Source organism: Squalius cephalus (assembly GCF_949319135.1).
Source record: "Squalius cephalus genome assembly, chromosome: 25".
NCBI lineage: Eukaryota > Metazoa > Chordata > Actinopteri > Cypriniformes > Leuciscidae > Squalius > Squalius cephalus.
Genome location: NC_137146.1, coordinates 10523048 through 10544772, shown reverse-complemented (window position 1 = coordinate 10544772; position 21725 = coordinate 10523048). Strand labels below are relative to the sequence as shown.

Below are 21725 nucleotides of genomic sequence, written 5' to 3'. Positions count from 1 at the left end.
AAGAGGACAAAGTTGGTGATGGAGGGGGGGTTGGGTCAAAATCATCATGATCAAGATGATCATCTGTATATCCAGGTAGAGACTGTTTACCACTGACAGATCTGGGCTCATAGTTTGGGGAATAATTACTCACTGGAGAGTCAACTATTGTATAATTCTCCTTCGGCACAAAGTCATCCAAACTTGAGAGGTCGCTAATGCTGCTTGTTGATATTCGTCCAGGGCCTGATGGGCGGCTTGAAACTACACTGCTGACTGAGAAAGATCGTCCATTGTGCAGACCATACTTTAAGTCTGCACACGACAAGGACAATCGAGACCTCACAAGGTTTTGCTGCTCTGAACTCTTGGCGGAGCTCAGTGGAGAGAAGTCATCAGACTTACAAAGTGAGTTTGTTTTTTTGCTCACTGGACTATAAAACACATTGTCATTCTGAATGTCTTCTGAATCAAAATCAAACAAATAAACGGGTGATTGGGGACTGACAGAGGATTTTCTGTAATGTGGCAAGGTGGCCGAACGGTTCATACCTTGGGCCTTTAGCCTGTTCGGATTAAAGCTCCTGCTGTAAGAGTGGTTTCCATTTTCATCGCTATGCCTCTTTTGCTGATCAACATTTAATTTATTCTCAGATGATGTTAAGGGTGACAAGGACCCAAAAGTGGCAAAATATGCTTTATCAGTGCTCAAAGATGAGTCGGGGGCCTCCCACGTGCACCCAGAATTACTTTGTTCACTTGTAGACCTGTTTTGCCAATTCATATTTAATGTATTCTCATATTTCTTTAATGTTAGTGGTGACAAGGAACCCAAAGAGTCTTTATTGGTTGTTAAAGAGTTAGAGGGCCACCGTTGGCTTCCAGAATATGTTTTCTCCTCTGTCTTGGATTTTTCAAAAGTCTCAGTGTCTGAGTGTTGCTGGGTGGGGAGCTTGTTCTTTTTCGTGATTGTGTCAAGTGGACCGTCTGAACGTTTGACACCAAATGTCAGTTTTAAGCGATTTAATATCTGGTCTATCCTGTTGCTTGTTTTAAACACTGGCGAATGTCTTTTGGTTTTTAAATACTGGGGACTAACAACCTCTTTGTCTGGCAAAGACGCAGAAGAGAAGGCATTGTCTTTCTTAACTCGTGAAGCAAAGAGGCCTTTCTTTGAATTGGGACTCTGCATTTCCTGCAATCTCTCATGCATATGCACAGCTGTAGTCTCTTTCTCAGCTGTAAGTGGAGTCTCACTTTTTACTGTGAGCTTATTCAGTAATAAATACTTCTCTTTCTCTCTCAGTCTTTGCTTGGGGTAAACAGTACCCTTATCAAGATGAAGTGCCATCAAGCCATGTTCCTGATGAGGGAAGTTGTTTGAGCCTGTGTCGGACTGCCTTGGGTGTAGGCTTATATTTGCGCTTTGGCTTTCCATGACAAAACTTGTATCTGGTGCAGGTTGTGAGAGGCATGGCTGGGCAGGTCTGTGATTATCTAGGGTGCTTGTATAAGCTTGAACTGCTGTCCTCTGTTCTCTGATAGGAGAAGATAATTGTTCCTTTGGTCTTGTTGTTATCCTTGTGTATGTGGATAGTGAAGGGCTTGGGTCACCTTTTATAAGGTCAGCGTGAGTGGTTACAATATCATAAGATGTAGATCTGGTATGTGTTTTAGACGCAGGTGGAGAGGACAGTCCTTGTAAAGTGTTGTTGAGTGCAGGTCTTGAGGAGATGAGGCTAGAATATGGAGAAGTGCTGAGACGAGGTGTAGATCCTCTTCCAAAATCAGGAGGCAAAGATTGAGCTGGGGCTATATGAGAGCTGGAGCCATACGAACCTTGTAATGCAAATGGGTTGTCGAACGAAAATCTTGAGGGAAATGTATTCTGGTCACCCTGCAGTGTTACGCCTCCATCTAGCATAGGAGGCAAAGTTTCAGCTCTCTGTAAGGGGGGAGTAGGGGTGGAAGAGAAAGGGGTGAATACAGCCGGGCTGGACTCTCGAAGATATGAATAGATGCTTGGTACTCTGACACTTCTGAGAGGTCTGCTTGGAGAAAGAGGGCTCGAAAGATCCATTGAGCTCTGACTTGACTGAGAATGTTTCTTAGAATCCAGATATATCTGTCCCACAGTTGTTGGGCTTTTAGAATTGCTGGCTGTGATATTTTGTGTGTTTTGTGATTTTAAATTTCGAACATTAAAGCCAGATTGTTGAACATTCAAATTGGTTGAATCTTTAGGAGAAATTGTGGTGTGTGGAGTTATTTTGTGTTTGTTAATATTGGAGTTTTGCAGGTTGGTGTTGTTAACAGTATTTTGTTCCACTGGATCAATGTCCTCTGTACTGGAATATTCCCTCAAAAGAACTAAATAAGAATTCTGTTGAGCTTTGAGAACCCCAATTTGTCCCGTTCGGGTCGTGAATTGTGGGAAATGTTCCTCCTCTGCTCTGGTAACGGAAGTTTCTAGTCTCCTTGAGATTTCTGTCTCTGGTTTGTTTTGAAACAGTGGTGTCCTTAACGGCACTCTACTCTTATTTCTAGGTGAGAAAGGGAATTGACTGACTGGTATTTCCTCTGTTCTTGTAGGAGTGTCTAGGTATTTGCCGGTTTGGTCCTCAGTGGTAACAGAATGGGCAAATGTAGGCCATGTAAGGGTTCTGACAGACCTAGTTATCGGAGTCTGCGTTTGTGTGGGCTCATCACTGGAGCTTCTCAAATGTTTCCTCCTTAAGGAGAGAAGTAGGCTGCTTGTTGTCGGCTTGGAGCTCAATGATTTGAAATGCCCTTGTTCATCTCCAGTTTTGGATCTTCTGTACCCTGAATGGGCTGAATTTGGTGCCTGACAAGTGTCCAGAGGTGTGGAAAAATTATATAATTCTGCATTGTTGTACATCGTGCCCACAGAGGATGATTTTAAAATGGGTCTCTTTGGCTGTACTGTGGTTGTGATATTCGGGGAATTGTTCTCTTTTTGCCAGTCAGGAGAGTTAAAGCTGGTTCCAGCAGTTAACTGCATTTCATTGTCATTGGCCAACATGTGTTCAGATGGTTGCCTTTGGGAAGGTAAAAAAAGTTGTTGCTGCCAATCCTGGCGAAATAAGCTAGATGGGTTGATATTCTGTCCACAATCTTGGGGTACGTACTCTACTTCATTGATGCCTTGCTTGGGTCTTCGAGGACGACTACTCCAAGGTGGAGCAAGAACTGAGGCCAGGGCAGACGTCAACATAGCTGATGAAGGATTGTGAAGCCTAGGTTCTGGATCAGGAGTATTTTCAGAATCAAGTGCAGTAAAAGAGGCTAATGACAAGACCTGGTTTAGCACTTCTGCATGGCATGCAAAAAATTGGGAATCAGTGCTTGCTTTTAGTCCACTGTCCACGCCAATGGAGGTCAGATTACTGTGGCACTGTGGAGTTGTTTGGGCATTCTCTCTACAGTCGTTGGTTCCAAAATTCTTGTTGAATTCTGTTTGTACCTCACAAACAGGTTGAGTAGAATGTCTTTGGAAGTCGTGGATTATTTGAGTTTGCTCATGAAGGCCTGTGTTGTGTTGTATTCCTTTATTTTGTCTCTGCTTAGGTGTGTTATGTACATGTTGATGCAGAGTGTTAAAGTGGTCTTCATCAAAGGTTGCTTTTGGCCAATCCTCATCCTTAAATAATTCACCAGTTGATTTGCCACATTGCTCTTTTGGTGAAAACACGTCCCTTAGCTGTCAGAACAAGCAATAAAGGTTTTAATTAGTGCAAAAATTAGAACAAAACACATGCACTAATTCAAGCACAGTAGCATTTGCACTTTTTACACAACTAAATTGCATTTCAGACTTCCTTGGGTAAATTATAAGCAATACTTCTCACATACATTTGAACTATTTGAACAAATTGCCACTCCCATTCCACAACTCTTTAAACAGACAGATCAACTTCACAGTTGAGCTTTACATTCCACTGAAAAATACTCTGGATGACAAAACTGCAAACATGACATGGCCCAGTAGAGCAGAAATATATTCAAAGGGCAGTACAAAAAAAAGGAAGTTTATTTTAAGCAAGATATGATTGAGTAGCAAGGCATAGCTAAAATATTCACTTACTAAAAATATAATTCTCATATATCTGCATCTTAGTTTGGATGCTTACCTCTGTTTTGTGTTGATTAGCTGTGTTCTTTACCACTTCAAGTGTGCTGTAACTGTCAAATTGTGAAAATAATTTTTAATTAGCATATGATTTTAGCAAACATTGAAAAGGTAGGTAGATTGAAACATACCTCCATGTTACATTTCATTATTTTTTTAATTACAGCAATTCACAAAGATAAGTTCCATCAGGCAGATAAACAAAGATGAAAAACTACAACGAAAACAAATCACTTGTCCAATTGAATGTTTTACACGTTATTCTTACTCCCTAAAAACTTTCTACTTCAATGTCTTTCATATATTCATCAACACAATGCAGGGAAACAAGATAAACAACATTCCATCCTTTCTCTCACTTTAAGCATTATAGGGGTAAACAATTCATTGACATGAAGGGAGGGGTCCATGGTTAAACTGTTTTATAATTAGCACAGAGTATCTCACACACATAAATCAGACACTCAAAAACACTGTTTAAAAGAATAGAGAGCAGTGATGTCATACTTTTAAAAATAATATACTGTAATACTGCACAATAAATGTCAATTTACTGTTTCCAAGATAAAGGTGTAAACACTTTATTTGAACACATGAACACACCTAGATACGGTACAGCCAAACAGTAAACGTTTGGCGATACACTTTCATGCTATCATTCATAGTCATTAAAACATGACTTATTGCTATATAAGGTCTATTACTGCCAGTCATAGGTTGAAAGGGCGTTTGCTGTTCTGGCTAGAAAAAAGCCAAATGACATAGAATCCAAAGTGCTATGGCATAATTTACATGACAGAAGATATTATTATATGCAGTAAGAGTGTATTCAGTGGAATCAAATTCATAAAACATTTTCTAATAGGGAGACTAACAGTTTTGGAGTGAATGCAATGCAGTGAAGTTTAGCATTAATTGAACTTGTATTTTAGCAGCTGCTCAAATCCAGGGATCCCACAATATTAAATGATACATGTATATTGAATATAACAATAAATACGTTCATGTTATGGCCGATAAGTGATATATGGCTGCTTAAAATGCAATACAATTTAGTCTAGAAATATCGAAAATAAAACACTAAAATCAACACTTTAAGTCATCACAATTTAATGTACACGAGGAAAACTGGATATTCATTATGAGAATTGCTAAAAGATTACATTGAACAGTGTTATTAAATGATCTAATATATAATACTGATATGACACTGATATTGCACATATCTTTTTAATGCATGTGAACCCCCAATAGCTATGTAAAAATGTTTTAAAAAAGGTTTTTTTTTTTTTTTTTAAATAAAGAAATAATAAAAAGTCACACTCACAGATTAGTCGTGGCTTGTAACGTTTTTTCCTCTGCTGTGTCTTTTTTGCATCTTCTGCTGGGAAGTCTGATAGAGATTGTGGAAGTGAATCTGTCAGATTCAGTCGGTTCCTCAGATGTCCTACCGGAGTCTTTCTTAGATCTGAGCAGTATTATCTGCTTGATCTGCAAATCTGATCAGTGACAACCCCAAATGAAGAGAAGCATTACAAATAACAGCATGATTATAATAGCACATGTATAATCTTGGAATATAAACTCACTTTTGCTGCTTTTCTGAAGGCCTGCTAATGGCAATGCTGGTGAAGATGCAGTAGTTCTTGTTTCTAAATCCTTCTTGTTGTGGATGTGTTGAGCTGATGGTCCAGGATGTAACTTCTCTTGTTCACTTTTATTCTGAAAACTAATCAAGCTCTGGCATTATAATACTGCTACAACATAACCTACAGAGAGCTGGAGACTGCTTCTCTTACATGAAATCCACATGTCTACAACGACAACTACTAAGTGAAAACATTTCAAGGTTCACTCCCTTCAGAAAAATTCTTCACAGGAACACCCACAGATATTTTCTTAGTATATCCAGACATGACGCAGTGAAATTTTATGATTTGTTTTGTGCAAACTCCTCTACATGTGCAAAGAAAATTATTAGTTGGCTAGTAAAAAAAAAAAAAAAAAAAAAGATAATTAGACAATATGGGTGTAACAAATTACATAAGAGCTAAAGCATTACCATAAACATGGTGAGACATGTTCAGCAAAAGATTAATACTAGTGGAAACTCATTAAATGTTATGGAGGCGTGTTTGAAATCATCTGAAACAATTAAACTGAGAGGAAGTCAAGCAAACATGTTGGTAAAGATTTTTCACTCTTAAATCCTTGATTATTTAATTAGGCATTTCTGATGGGTGCAGGCAACAGCAGCTAATATATAACCTTGGGTGGTGCCAGACAAGAGATCAATGCTTGAATCAATGCTCAATCCATTGGCATCTTGTTATAATTTTTTGATTGTAAGAGCATTAGTTAGGCCTACTGAGGTAAAACTATGACGGCTACACTTTACTTTAAGTAATTTAATATTTACGCAGGCTCTTCTACCTGAACTTCAACCTGTCCTCTTAAAAGACTTCCGTAATGCTATCTGTGGAGGATGATAAGAGTCAGTTTAAGAAAGAAAGAAAGAAAGAAAGAAAGAAAGAGAGAGAGAGAGAGAGAGAGAGAGAGAAGTAGGAAAAGTAGTATTTGTGTGAGAGAAACAGAAAAAGAAGGTATCCTCACAGCTTAAATAAAAACTTTGTAGCCTACCGTGATTTGCCAGTGTGTGTGTAAAATCTCTCCTGATCTGAGAGAACGCAAGTCACGCTGGCTTTCACTCCGCTTTGACAACTTGACTGCTGCAAATTCAGATCATGTGTTGACATTATAGGCTTATTGTATCTGGCTCGTCTTGTTGGTTACCTCCCTTTATGTCCTTAGGGCATCAGCTGTACCCTTCAGTGCCCTCAGTGGCGGCACGGTTGTACATTCCAACGGAGAAAAGCGAGAGAGTTGAGGTAACGTTAGACCAATCATACTGACAACCGTATGAACACAACAGACGCCGCCCGTCAAATGTTTCTTTCCCGCCGAGGCATGTGTTATCGAGAGCAGAGCCGCGGAACTGCGGCAGTGAGCATGTGTTTTAGCAAACAAACTCCGTACTTTGAATTGTCAACTTTATTACGGGACCTATGAAGACAGTGATAAGCATCGACAACTTGACATAACGTTGGAAATTGATTTATTATTTTCCTGAATCATGCGAACTTGGATTTGGATTTTGGACTAGTTCTAGCTAAGCGACAAGGTTTTGTTTCAAAACTACTTAAATAAATAAAAAAATATATAAAACTTTTTATCTAAGATGGCAGATAAGCACCATAGAACAAACAAGCGATAACTGAAAAATATTACGAATGTTTTTCCATCATTGTCCGATAGGTGGAGTCTAAACAATGGTGCATGTCATTTCCGCGAATCGATTCTTTACAACAGTTCGTTTTAAAGAACCGGTTAAAATGATTCAGTGATTCATTTACGTCATAACAGTATAGCGCAAGTACGTGGTCACTGCTGGCATTCGATGCATATATGCTTTTAATAAATTCATATATGTGGACACATATACTAGTTAAATAGAACGTAAATTTAGCTTTAATTTGTATTTAGTTAGCCAAAACAATAGCCTATTTAATTTTCAGCACTGAAAACACTATTCATTTTGTAATTTTATACTGCAATTTTATTAGTCTAACATTTCTGTTAGGATGATAAAGCAACTTACATTTCGCCCCAGTCAAATCATAAGTTCAGTCCAAATGCTCTTAAGGCTGTCTGCTTACTATCTGCTAAAATGCTTAATACCGGTATGCTGCGTAGCCTAATCTTTGGTTCTCGGTTTATATTTGAACTTCAGTTCAATGAGTCAGTGAGATGTTGACTCGCGAACGGCTCGGACTGATTCAGTCCGATTCGTGGACCTTTTTGAGAACTGATTCAGGGAAAATATGCGACTGAGAAATATTCGCGCATGAATCGGACAACAGTGATGTTAACTAATGTGTTTGCAACTAGGATCCTACCTCTTATTGAACATTGTGAGAGGAAAATAATACCTATAATGCTCATGACCTAGGCTACTCTCAGCATTAATAAGACTGAACATTTCTGTAAACAAAATAAATGTTCATTTCCCTTAATCACTTTGTCAAAGTGCAGCTGAGGTTTACTGTGAGGCAAAATAAGTGGTAAATAAAATGGAAAGGAAAATCAATCTTAATTAAGATTTTTTTTTTTTTTGGGTCAGTAATCAAGAATGATTGTTGGTCAGGCATTCTGCCTCTTCAGCAAAGATTGATAGGCCGAGTGCAGTATTCCTAATTATTTTTTTGCAGAAATACTAGAGGTCATCAATTAGACTCATTAGCCCCACTGGCTAAAGGCAAGAAGCCGGATTGCAGTGTTGCATTGCTTAAGGGTGTGCTGTGCAGATACACATAATTGACATGGACGTGCATTTCCAGACAAAGGCAAAATAATCAGCCACCGCGATTATAAATCTTGTCATGGAGTGATGCTTATCTCGATCCATTATAGAAATGCAATTTAATTCTGTAATAAAATCTAAACAGTTTTAATTAACTCTGCTGATTAAAACAGAAACCAATATGTGCATAAGGGCATAACTTGTATGACAAATTCATCTTTAGCCTAATGTCTTTCAGGCTTTTGGCACAAACTCAGTTTGATCATGGTGCTGGTTGTAGTAGTCCGTTAGCTGAAGGGAGTTACATATTTCATGGATGGCATGTCATCTGCTGTATAAATCAACTGCCAGTGCTGGAAAATGCATTATCTCCTGGAGAGATTATGACAAGGCCAATTCATAACTGTGAATTGATTTTCTTAAACGCTGGCTTCAATATGGCAGTGTATTCAGAGCATGTATTGTGGTGGTTAGCATAATCGAGGGTTTATATGTTCCTGAAATAGCAATCACAAATATAATCAGCAAATCAGACAGACCTCTGAATAGAACACATTTTGCTCCAGGTAATCAGTCACTCAGTGATTAACAAAATGGGTTCACACAATATCAATAAAAAGGTGTATCTGTGATATGCATTTTGTTTATATTTTAATACTATTAGGAGGTGAATGAGGAGTATATGTATGATCGGAGCATATATAACCTTCATCATGGCAACAGAAAAAATAGCAAATGCAGGTTAAATAGGAATATCACATTACTTCAAAAATGCTCAGATTAAGATATATTTTGCCAGGTATTGCCACGACTAATTAAAGCATGGTCGATAAAGGGCATAAATTAGATGCTACAGTACAGTAATTAAAGTTGCCTTATCTACAGCTAAACTGCAACTGTTAATGCAATTCCCCTGCGGCCTCAGCTACAGTTGACCAAAGCCTGTCTTTAAGATGTCTTGAGCTCATTAAGCACTGAGAACATTTTTATTAATTGACAAGACAATAGTTTAATTAAAAACCTAGAACCCTGTCATTCTGCCAGGCTGACAGGACATTTGAGCGGGATGCTTGCGACTGGTGACTCAGAGGTTAACTGTGGCAGCAGCCTGGCAGCCGTATTGACTTCTGGGTAATTATACTTAAGTGGTGACTAGAGGAGGCAAATGGCAGTAACAGATTATCTGTTTTGAGGGGATGCATTCTTAGAATCAATAAGAGTCCATTTGTGGAAATAGGGCAATTTAGAGGAAAATACACCCCTGTTCTTGGTCCTATAACAGAAGTCATTCGCCCATGCTAGGTCTTTAATTTTATCTCAAATCTCTCATAGTTAAATTAGGAAATAAAATAGAGGGAATACAACCTCTGAACCTCTCTGAAGCAGTTTTACCTTTCTGCATCTGTTATTAAAAATGAGGGTGAGAAATCATTTTAACATGAACACACTACCTTTCAAAAGTTTGGGGTCAGTAAGATGTTTTGGTTACACTTTATTTTAAGGTGTCTGAGTACAGAGTAATAATATTAATTAACTACATGTACTAAATAGGATTAGTTTAGGATTAGGTTTTGGGTTAGTCGCATATTTATGCACAATTTTCACTTAATTTTTCAGTATGCACACTTACATGTTCTTACAGTGTACTTACCTTATATTAATCAGTACTTTCTTAGGTAACTATGGGTTAAGGTTAGGTTTAGGGGGTTCAGGGTTAGTACCTTACCCAGTTATTGAAATAAATAGTAAATGTAGTATGTACATGGGGAACAGGACTGTAAAATAAAGTGCTACCATAGTTATTACTATAGTAACTATGTAACATGAAATAAGGACACTGTAAAATAAAGTGTGTATACCGATTTAAAAAAAAAAGAAGGAATAAATTCAGCAAGGACACAATAAATTGATTAAAGATATTTACCATGTTAGAAAATATTTCTATTTCAAATAAATGCTGTTCTCTTGAACTTTCTATTTTATTTTCTATTCTATTCTATTTTGTTTTTTTAGCACCAAATCAGCATATTATAATGAGGATCATGTGACACAGAAGACTGGGGTAATGATGATGAAAGTTCAGCTTTGCCATCACAGGAATAAATTACATTTTCAAATCTATTATATTAGAAAACAGTCATTTTAAAAATATTTCACAACATTACTGATTTTACTGTACATGTATTTTTAATCAAATAAATTCAGCCTCTGTGAGCATAAAATACTTATTTCAAAAACATTAAAAAAATCTTACCGACCCCAAACCTTTGCACATTTTTGTATTTGCATGTTTTCTGTCTACAGACATGCTGCCCCTCCGGCTCATCCAGTAATTACTGATTACATTAATTCTGGTACGAGCATCCAGTCACCAGCTGATGTCAGCCCACAGAGCCAATGCCTTTAGGGACAGGAAGGCTGTTGGGGAAGTCAATGACCTCTCTAAGTAATGAGGGAGAGCAGAAAGAGATTGCTGCTTTGTCCATTCGGGTCTTAGGGGGGTCGTAAAGAGATTTGCTTGTTAAAGATGTACTTTTCCCTGGCTGATTTTACAGCACTTACACTTTTCTTATAGCCTTCCTACTCTGTTTTTTCCCCCTCAATTTGCACACAAACACCCTAGAAGATGAAAGAACAGAAGCCATTTCTTGTGACAGATGTGAAAGACTCCTCTCAGATGTAGCCCATAGTCTGCTTGCCCGATTTACAGGGCCAAATCACTTAGACTAACTCTTACAGTCAATCAATTGCATTTACATCTATTGCGGCTCGGCCAACCAGACTCTCCCTAGGAGACAGCCATTAATTGGCTTGTGCAGTGGTATGGACCACTGATCAATCCCAATCAACTCATGTGAAACGTTCATAATAGAACACTAATACTTGTGCAAGTCAAGCCAAACTCACACTTACAATATCCCAGAAGTGAATTATGGCAAAAGATGATACGGGTCAATTATCACTTGAGTTGGATATGTGAGTTATTGGAGACGGAAGCACATATAGATAGATCTGAACACAGAGACTCTTAAATGGATCCCAGGCACTCCCTCTCTTTAATGTTCCCTTAATCTCACATCGCCAAACCGTAGGATTTAATCCAATCAGCAAAGAGCTCGTTCTCATTTACCCAGAAGACTTGAGGGCCCCATCATACATCCGTGGTGGGGAGAGCCATGATGGGACGGTGTCTTTTACCCTACATGTCATTTTTCACAGCTCAAGTTTTCCCTCATGTCCTCTTTAGAGACCTCCATTTGAGGGGAACTTGGAAGGAGGGGTGATGGAATAAGTCAGTACCAGTCATCAATGGATTTTTCTTTTTTAAGACACTAAAGCAATCTACATTTTATGATTGCTCAGAAATAATCCACTCATGAGATTATTAATTCAATTAAAATCAAGCTTTTAATTAGGTAGACTAGTAATGCTCAAATATACGCTCTGAGACTTAATAACCCATTGACACATTGTTTATACTCAAGAGTACATGCTAATGAGAAAATAAGTTCACGGGGGTCAAAGTTCAGAGGGCAGGGCATCCTAAGGTGGCACAAATGAACAGTACAAGTGTTCTATTGAAGCTTTTGGCTCCTCGTCAGATTTCCAATAGAGTTCCAACTCAGCACCATCTTAAAAATTGGTCAGTGTCTCAGACTGGGGTCTCCGAATGATAAAAGTGTCACAAAAAACGTGAATGCATTTAAAGCCAATATCTTAAAAAGGGTCGCAGCATCTGTCAACACAAAGCAATAACATTAGATCCCTTTGGATCCACCTCTTTTAGCAGGAAAGCACAGTTCATTCCTTTAATGTGAACAGTGCATGCCCTAAACCTGATGCTGCTGATTACTTCTGGGCAATTAAGCTCACTGATAGAATGAACTCAGTTTGACTTCAATGCTTGATCTGAAAAGAAGACAAGACAGCGAGGGGGAGAAACTGTGAGAAGCAGACGATGAGAGCGGAGAGTTATGTGATGTTCTGGCAGAGCTTGCAGACTGGGCCCATTGTCCGGCATTGCAAAATCAGCACTACCCCATTCCTCTGGCCCAGTTAAGACATTCTTTTTTGCAAGCTGGCCGGTAGTGCACTCAGCTTCCCCCTTTTTTCGTGATTGCCTGACATTTCTTTTCTCTTCTCTTCTGCTGGTGCTTCCAGACAGATCTCCTTAATACCTCCGCTGACAAGGGTCCTATAATAACACAGCTGCCTTTTTATTGATAATGTGTCACAGAATATCTCAGTGTAGTTATCGAACACTGGTAGAGCAGAATGGCATTTTCAGTGGGAAATAAGTAATCGATAGGGAACAGCAAATTAAGTAATAGCATTTTTGCGTCGATGCATATTACAGCTCAGTTAACAGCCTTCGGATCGGCAAGGCTCCACGCTGCAGGATGAACAGATCAATCCGCACACAGAGCTGACGTCTCGCTTTGACAACATAATTAGTTATCATACAGAGAAACGTGTTTGAGGACAATATGAAAATCCTCCCTCGGATATTCAGCTCATGGATCCGAACCATGAAGAGGCAGTCAGGGAAACCATGTGATTTTCTATGAGGAAAACAACTTTTTAAAAGTAAAGAGAGATTAATAACTGAGATGAATGGTGTCAACTGAGAAGAGATGATATTGTATGGGAGGTCTGACAGGAAATAGTCTACATCTGTTTATATTTACATGATTTTGCTGTCAGTCCTCATTGACTTTGTTTTGATTCCAAAAGGGTAATTCTATTCATTTATAGTACGCTACTTAACATTTAAATGCTGGAATACTTGATTCTGACTGGTCAGTTGCAGCACTCAGTGGTCAAATGTTTTGTTTAATTTTTAGGCGTTTGCAGTCTTTTTCTTCTCACATAATAAAACAATTTCAAATCAATATTTTAAGTCAAATCAAGTCTTTTATTTATTAATAGCAGTGCAATAAGCAGGATAATGGGCCATCAGATGGTCATTATTGCAAAATAATCCCCAACAGGGTGATCAAGACTCAACGCAAAGTGAATGTGACCATATAGTGGAAGGATTTCAGTTGAATTAGCCTTGTTAAACGTATAAACAGAAATAATTTTAAAATTGCACTTGTTAAAAATGGTTAAAAGGTTGCCCACATAGCAGGGGTAATAACTGAAATTGACACAAATCCATCTGTTTATAATGCAACATGATTGTATTTCAGCCTTCTGACAAATCTGTCTGTATATAGGCTAATCAATGTTATACATCACATATATAATAATTGGGCTGCGTCTTATTGGTTCTTTAAACTGAATGCATATTATTCAAGAGTGTTTTCACCTCAACCATTGACCCAATGCTGCCTAAATCATTTTTATACACTAAACCTGTTTGTGACCTTCTCCATCGTCCACCTTATAACTGGAGAACGCCTGAGAAGTGTTTTGCTTATAAAGGAGGTGATGAACATCTGCGCCCTGTTCGATTACCTCTAGTGCAGCCCAGCCAGCCACGCGCGAGGGAGACATCATTGAAGTGGAGCAGAAGCGCGAGTCTCTCTCTCTCTCTCTCTCTCTCTCTCTCTCCAGAATTCAGAGGCGCTCTGCAAAGTGTCAACCCTGCTCAGTGGAAATCATGTCTTTGAACACTATGAAGAAGAGACTCTGCCAATAAACGTTAAAAAGGCGCCTGACTGGAACAAGTCTGTGTGAAGTTCACTCCATCATCTACTCCAGTGAAAGACGCGAGGATGCGCGCGGAACTCGGTATCCTTTGTGCTTTGACTTTCCTGGTCTCGTGCACCCATTGCGCGCGAGTTGTGAGCGGTAAGTTTAATTTTTATGTATTATTAAAGCTATTTTTATTCATCTAATTCATTTCCAGAATTTCAGTCAGTGAGGACAATTGTATCAAAATATTGAGGGTTTTTTTTGTGGTAAAATGATGCTCAAAGGATTTGCTGTCGCAATTATTTAAGTTTAAAGGGATAGTTCAGCCTTTGTTTGGCAGAAAGGAGAAGTTAGGCAGAATGACATCCTCAGTCACCATTCATTTTCACAGTATGGAAAAATGATGCAAAGAAAGTGAATGGTGACTGAAGCTGAACATCTTCTTTTGAATTCCATAAAAGAAAAAAGGCATACAGGTTTGGAACAATATGATATTGAGTAAATGATCACAAGATTTTCATTTTGGATGAGCTGTCCCTTTAGAACTAAAGTCACACCAGTAGTCTGAATTAAAAATATTGCTTTCAAGAATATTGATAAAATCTATAAAAAAAATATTCATGTGTTTAATTGCTCAAACTAATTTCCGGTGTGGCAGTCATAAAGAACTGTTAGATGTGGAATGAACTAGAGGCTGTCATAAAATTCAAAATGCCATAATTTTTAATCTGTTCATTCTTATTTACCTCTACTTTTCTTTTTTTTTTTAAATAAAGAATCTCTCAAAAACATAATTGTATTATAAAATCTAACAGATCAGCTCATATCATTCTCTTGCCCAAAGATTATTCGTCCTGAAGATTATTCTTGAAGCTTGTCTCTGACTTTTTGAAAACCGTTCTCTCTTGATGAATAGATGGAATGTAAATAAAAATGAAAATGAAAGAGATTGGTAGAGACAGACAAATGAACAGAAAAAAACAAAACAACAGGTTTGTCATGTGTGAACTAAAAGGATGCACCAAGGGAAATTAAAATCTGTTGTGCAGTTCTTTGTGATGATATCAGGATTTAACAAAGGTAACTAGAAAGCGGCAGTTTTTGAGAACGGAACTACAAGAACATTCCATGCTGGAAGGAGGAAAACTGTGCCACACAGAGACAGGAATTGAGGAAGAAAGCTAAGGAAGCTGGTAGAGAAAATGCTGAGTCTAGTTTCCCCCCAGTTAAACCCAGCCCTATTACTGCTCAAACTGATGATATTGCAGATCTGGACCAAGCAATTATTTAAAGTACCTCCCGGGCAGGGAGCTAATGTTATTATTAGACTTTTAACAGTCTGTGTATTAATCACAGTTCTCTTCATTGGGCCCATCAGTGTATCTTAAGTGTTTTCTATAATGCAGTATGCTTTGTTTATGATTTCTTTCAAATAATAATTCCATGCATTTTCTTTCTATCTATCTATCTATCTATCTATCTATCTATCTATCTATCTATCTATCCATCCATCTATCCATCCATCCATCCATCCATCCATCCATCCATCCATCCATCCATCCATCCATCCATCCATCCATCCATCCATCCATCCACTTATCCACTCTTTCCATCATCTGGAAAGTCATGCTGAACAAGAAATCTCTAAGAATGCAGCATGAATTTTGTGTCTTCAGGTCAGACAGTGTGTCAAGGCAGTTCTGAGCACCCTTGCTATAAGATCGCTTACTTCAGGGACGTGACGAGTCGCGTTGCCTTCTGGGAGGCTCTGCATGCGTGCGAAATGGACGGCGGTTCGTTGCTGAGCATTGAGAACACGGCAGAGCAGAAGCACATCGAACACCTCCTGCGGGAGCTCAGCATCTCCACTTCCACTAGTGCTGCCACCGGGTCGGGCATCACAGATGGAGACTTCTGGATCGGCCTGACTCGCGTGGAGGGCGAGATCGCACAGGAGCCTGGCAGCTTCGCCTCATGCCCCAACCTGTACAGGTGGACTGATGGAAGTGTCTCACAGTTCAGGTAAGATGTGACTGATTTGGGGCCTGTTCAAAGCAGAGTTATGGATCAGGGTTATGGATCAAAAACAGTCAAACATTAGGACTTGTGTTCTAGAAACTGGTATGCTGATGAACCATCCTGTGGAGGAGAAGCTTGTGTGGTCATGTATCACCAGCCTACTGCTCTCGCCGGGCCTGGCGGGCCGTATCTCTACCAGTGGAATGATGACCGGTGCAATATGAAGCACAATTTCATCTGCAAGTATGAACCAGGTGATTTGCCATGTGAACTTTTTGAGATGACTGTCAAAAGTTACCTGATCAACCTGAACTCACTGCTTTACAATGTTTGTTATGTTGTTCTGAACAGAAAGCTACCTGGTAAAAGAGCAGAGCGACAGGCCTGGAGGGCGTGATGTTGGTAAGCAGCCAGGTGTCAAATCCATCATCATTTGACATAAAGATTTAAAGATGTGTTGACACTAATCTGTAAATGTGCCCTCCAGATCTTTCAACAGAAGAACAAGAGGAGAGGAGAACACCTCCCGTCGACCAGGACGAGAGCCCTCAACTTATAATGCCAGGGCCCTCAAGTAACATTAGATTTAAAATTCTGAAAAGAATATTTTGTGCTCAGTACAAGTTAAGCTTATTCAACAGCATTTGTGGTCTAGTGTTGATTACCACAAAGAATTTCCACTTGTCCTTTCTTTTAAAAAAACTAAGAACTTACAATGAAAGTGAATGGGGCCAATTTCAATTTCTCAAGTTTCAATAGAAGACTTAAAACTGCAAGCATTTAGCATGATTTGGTCCCACTTTATATTAAGTGGCTTTAACTACTATGTACTATGAAATTAATAATTTGATACAATGTACTTATTGTGTACACATGTTTTTACATTGTACTTATATTTAAAAAATACCTGCATGTAATTACAGCTGTAATTAATTTATGTAATTACATTTGTAATTACACTGTTGACCTTCCCTTACACCTTAACCCACCCTTAAACCTACCCATACCACCTCACCTGTCCCTAACCTTAACCGTATCACACCTCAATAGCAGCAAAAGTGTTTTACAATACAACATGAACACAATAAGTACATTGTACTTATTTATCTATGTAAATACATAGTACTTAAACCCACTTAATATAAAGTGGGACCCATGATTTTAGTGTAAAAAAAGTTATATCCACTTTTAAAATTTCTTCAACGGAATGCCTTGTAAACTTAAAACCTTAAAATAACTGTCAAATTATTATTTAAATAGCTTTATAGATCAAATAATACACATTTTAACAAAATAATTCATTTACTGTTCAAAAGTTTGGGGTGAGATTTTTTAGGAATATATGTTTTATTTTTAGATTATTTATATTAAATATTATATTAATATTATATTAATTTATATTTAATATTATTTCATTTAATAAGGATACATTACATTGAACAAAAGTGACAGTAAAGATCACCAAACCAGCATTACTAAAGCATCATGTGACACAGAAGACTGGAGTAGTGATGCTGAAAATTCAGCTTTGCCATCACAGGAATAAATTACATTTAAAAAAATCTTGCCGAACCCAAACATTTGATTGATCGATAAATAATGTTTTTATGTGCTGTTCATTGAGTTTCACTTGTACTGAACGCAGAATATTCCTTCAGCTCAAAATAAATGCCTGAATGTGAATAGAAATCAAAGTGTGTTTTTTTTTCTTTCCCAGGTATGCTGCTAATCTACGTGATTATCCCTACCATCCCTCTTCTCTTGCTGATCCTGGTGGCTTCAGGGACGTGCTGTTTCCAGATGTTGAGCAAGAGGTGAGCCATTAAGATCAAATCACTGTAAACGCTGTCAGACTAATGCTAATGCGCTGTCCTATTATGCACAGTATCATCCAAATACTGCGACACATCAGGAAGTCAGTGTCTCACCAGCATCTTTATACAATAACAGCCTTAGCGTCTTGATTAATCAAGGTTTTCTGCTCACTAGCCAAAATCTGACACAAATCCTCTATTTCTTTCACTAACCCAGAGTTTTTACTGTGATTAATTAGATTCTTCTGTTTATAACTGTGCCCGGCAAAACAGTTTAGCCCATACTAATCATCATCAACATACTCATTATAGCATGGATTTGGCATATTTGAAGGGGGAAGGGGTTTCCTTCCGCATTACATCACACTGCGTTGGAGACAGAGTCCAACTTGACTTTTATTCCCATCAATATCCAGATTGGCAGGGAACGGGTCTACAGAACTGCTGAAGCAAGCCATTCCTGTCCTCCTCTCCCGGCCCTCAACACAAACACAGTTCATCTCCCTTTAACCCTCGGCCCGTGCTTGGCAAGGCATTATATAGTGGCTTATTTGTGTAATTTATTATGTTTATACGCTGACGCTCCCACAAATTGATGTCTTTTTAACATATTTCCAATCACTTGGGCAGACGGGGATCCTCAGACAATGCATTTAAATCACTGGCAATGACTGAGTGCGCTTTATTCAGTAAAAGGCTTCCTGGAGCGAGTTCAAAGCTTTTGGATAAATGTCTTAACTCCTTAGCAGATGATGCTTCTATGCTTTACGATGTTTGCCACTTGTTCTCGTGATTAAAAACCATCTTGGAGCATAAAACCAGGAGGAGTCTCTTAACGGCTGCTTTGCTTCGGTCTGCTAATCGCGAATACCTTTAAATGTCTTCCATTCATTGTGCTATAAAACTTTTCCAATAAAACTCAGCAACAAATTATGAAAATAACAAAACCAAAGGGGAGTTTTAAGTGGGTAAATTGAACTTTTACAATGCACACAAAAGCAATACATATTTGCTTCTGTGCCCATATCAACAGATTACAGTATATATATTAACAGATAAAACTATAACTTATAAGTTCTCTCATTATTTACTCATATCATTCCAAAACTGCATGCATTTCTTCAGTGCAAAACAAAATATATTTTGAAGAATTCTTTGTGTCCATGCAATGGAATTTGATGTATGGACAATATTGAATTTGATTGCATAGACATAACTAAAAACAATATATTTATTTTTTAAATATCGTCTGTGTTCCACATAAGAAACTCATACAGGTTTGGAAAGACATGAGGGAATATTCATACATGATGAGTAAATGAATAAATTTTTGGCTGAATACTTTTATAAGTAACATCTTTGCAAATAATTTTCTGGAATTGTACTCACATATTTTAAAGAAAAGTGACACTGACAGATACACAAACCTGTTATACAGTATATAAATACTGTATAATTGTGTATATAATTATATATATATTTTTTAACAGTAAACCACGGACCAAAACAAGCGTTAACCAATCAACTCTCTGGATATCCAAGACGCCAAAGACAGACAGTGGCATGGAGGTTTAAAGATCCATCTCCACGATTCAAGCAGCTTCCTGGTTCTGTCAAATGGTGGTCAGCAACACGCTCGTCCGGTTGTTAGTTTAGTGTGTGATTTAATAAAACAAGCTCAAATGTGCAGCACCAGAAGAGCAGATACACACATTTCGCATTTCTGTACAAATGTTGTGCTTAGAGCTGCTCCTCAGCCTCTCACAACCACGCAGTTTCCTGTTCACTCCCATGACCTTCTTCTCCATTTCATGTTTCATGTCAGATAGTCTGACCTGAGGGTACTGAGGGCTGCATAGGGAGGGTGAATGCTAATTGGCACCAAACACAGTGAGCAATTAAATTACTGTAATTAAAGCAAGTACAAGTGGGAACCACATAAAAAGAGGAATTAAGAGTTCCTTCTAACAGCGAATGTCTCACAAACTGAAGCTAGTGACACATTAAAGAACTGAATCACTTAAAGAGCATAAAAAAGCCTGCTTCAAACGGGTTCTGAAGAATTTGAGTACTTTGTGTCTCATTCAAGAAATAAGAGGCCTATTTAATCTCATACATTACTCATGCAGTGTGATGCATTGCCTATGACGCCATAACATCATTTATAATTACCTGCATACAACTGATAATTTGATAATGATGAGATTTATTTTAAAACATACATGATCATTACCTAAATTACTGGAACGACTGGCTTAAATACTGACTGTTTTGCTCTGCAGCTTATAGGACATTGTTATCAAAAAACAGATGAATTAATCAGAAATGTACATATTTTTTTGTATGATGCTATTACAAAGCTGCTTTAAGCTGCCACTTGTATATGCAGTATTTTGCATGAGAATATTTTATCATCACCTTTTACAACACTGCATATAGAAAATATCTACGCTAAAAAGTATTAAACTGGTTTGCATCATTGTGAAATATTGTATCAGATATCGAAGTTAGTCAGTTAGACGTCTGGTTGTACAGGAAGATGCGTTTCTGTGAGTGTGGGTAATATTGTGTGTTTGGATTTAAAATGTGCTGTTAATACTTTTTATATTTTTGAGACAGGAATTGGACGTGTACAAACGGATTAAAAATATTTCATTGTGAAGATGTTTTAGTATGTTTTTATGTCTCTAAAATGATGCCATTTGTTTGTAGTACCACATACAGTAAATGCTTAATCGCCAACAAAAACACCAGTCTTTTGAGTTACTTGACGTCCGAGTTACACGAAATCTGTATTATGTTTGTGATTCATCACAGATTAAAAAGATGTATGTAGGTTCTTATCGATAAACAACTTTTAATGTGATTAGCAGATATAAAATATGAATAGAAATCGCATTCAAAGAATTCACGTCCTTATCTCTGCTCCTCAAACACTCAAGAAAAAGGTTCCTTAGATACATGGATCAAAGCTGAATATACAGATTACTACTGGCAATTGCACCATTTGTATTTGTTTAAGAGAAACACAGTTATGGCCATGAATTTAAATAGACACGGAGATCAGAAAGCTTTCAGGGGGTCCAGCTGGCAGGCAGAGTTAGAGCAAGACATAAGACAAATGAACTGGACCGCATTAACACCGAAAAGATGTGGTACTTTGTATGCGATTTACCCTGGTCTGCAATTAGTGACAGCATAGACTTTAAAGCACACTGCTAATTACGGAGCCAATTAAACTAATCAGTCCTATGCTTCGACAGGAGAACTCACGTCACACACTCAGGATCTGGTAATTATAGATATGACTGTAATCACTAGTCTGGAGGCACAGGGTAGAATTAAAGAAACAAACCCTTTCCCATCTGGAGAGGGGGGTGATTTTAGCCTATTAGAGATACAAAACACAAGCGTCTCATTCTCCACCCGACCAATCCAAAACAGCTCTTCACATCGCTCTATTAGAACTGGAATGCACTTTGTTTATGATGGAAATGGGGAGGTTCTTGTAAAACATAGTCTTAGTCTTATAGACTCTAAGTCATACTCTTATTTATAACTTCGAATTTTTTTTTTTTTTACTGTGCATCCTGCAAGCTCCAAATCAAATCTAAATGTCAAAGACATTACTATTACTAATCAGTAATGCCAAATACTAATCAATGGGGTTTGGCAATGATAATCAGTGTATGCAATTGCACTCAGGTGGGGTTTTACATATTTGTGATGATGGATGGATTTCATTGATTGTATGGATGGATCA

General features: G+C 38.0%; 1 protein-coding gene and 1 long non-coding RNA gene across 3 annotated transcripts; one reads left to right on the top strand and one right to left on the bottom strand.

The window, feature by feature from the left end:
• On the bottom strand, positions 1–7250 carry LOC307153438. The gene is made up of 5 exons (XR_013820151.1): positions 6770–7250; positions 5719–5858; positions 5457–5628; positions 4131–4182; positions 1–3700 (listed from the first exon to the last, which is right to left on the bottom strand). It is a non-coding gene; the product is annotated as an uncharacterized lncRNA (long non-coding RNA).
• A 6705-nt stretch (positions 7251–13955) lies between these two features.
• chodl (chondrolectin) lies at positions 13956–20702 on the top strand. 2 transcript variants are annotated; one of them, XM_079862878.1, is made up of 7 exons: positions 13956–14285; positions 15806–16151; positions 16245–16402; positions 16500–16550; positions 16636–16722; positions 17866–17962; positions 19453–20702. In XM_079862878.1, the coding sequence occupies exons 1-7, from the start codon at positions 14210–14212 to the stop codon at positions 19535–19537; spliced, it is 900 nt and encodes a 299-aa protein (XP_079719004.1). In that variant the 5' UTR covers positions 13956–14209; the 3' UTR covers positions 19538–20702. The 2 variants fall into 2 exon arrangements, with proteins under 2 accessions (XP_079719004.1, XP_079719003.1); XM_079862877.1 differs by lacking the exon at positions 19453–20702 and adding an exon at positions 18379–18547 and having other exon boundaries at positions 14128–14285.
• Positions 20703–21725: the final 1023 nt, after the last annotated feature.

Coding starts and splice junctions, on each gene's coding strand:
- chodl (XM_079862877.1), top strand. CDS start 14,210: ATGCGCGCGGAACTCGGTATCCTTTGTGCTTTGACTTTCCTGGTCTCG. Junction 16,152..16,244: donor GGAAGTGTCTCACAGTTCAG/GTAAGATGTGAC, acceptor CTTGTGTTCTAG/AAACTGGTATGCTGATGAAC. Junction 16,551..16,635: donor GCCTGGAGGGCGTGATGTTG/GTAAGCAGCCAG, acceptor TGTGCCCTCCAG/ATCTTTCAACAGAAGAACAA.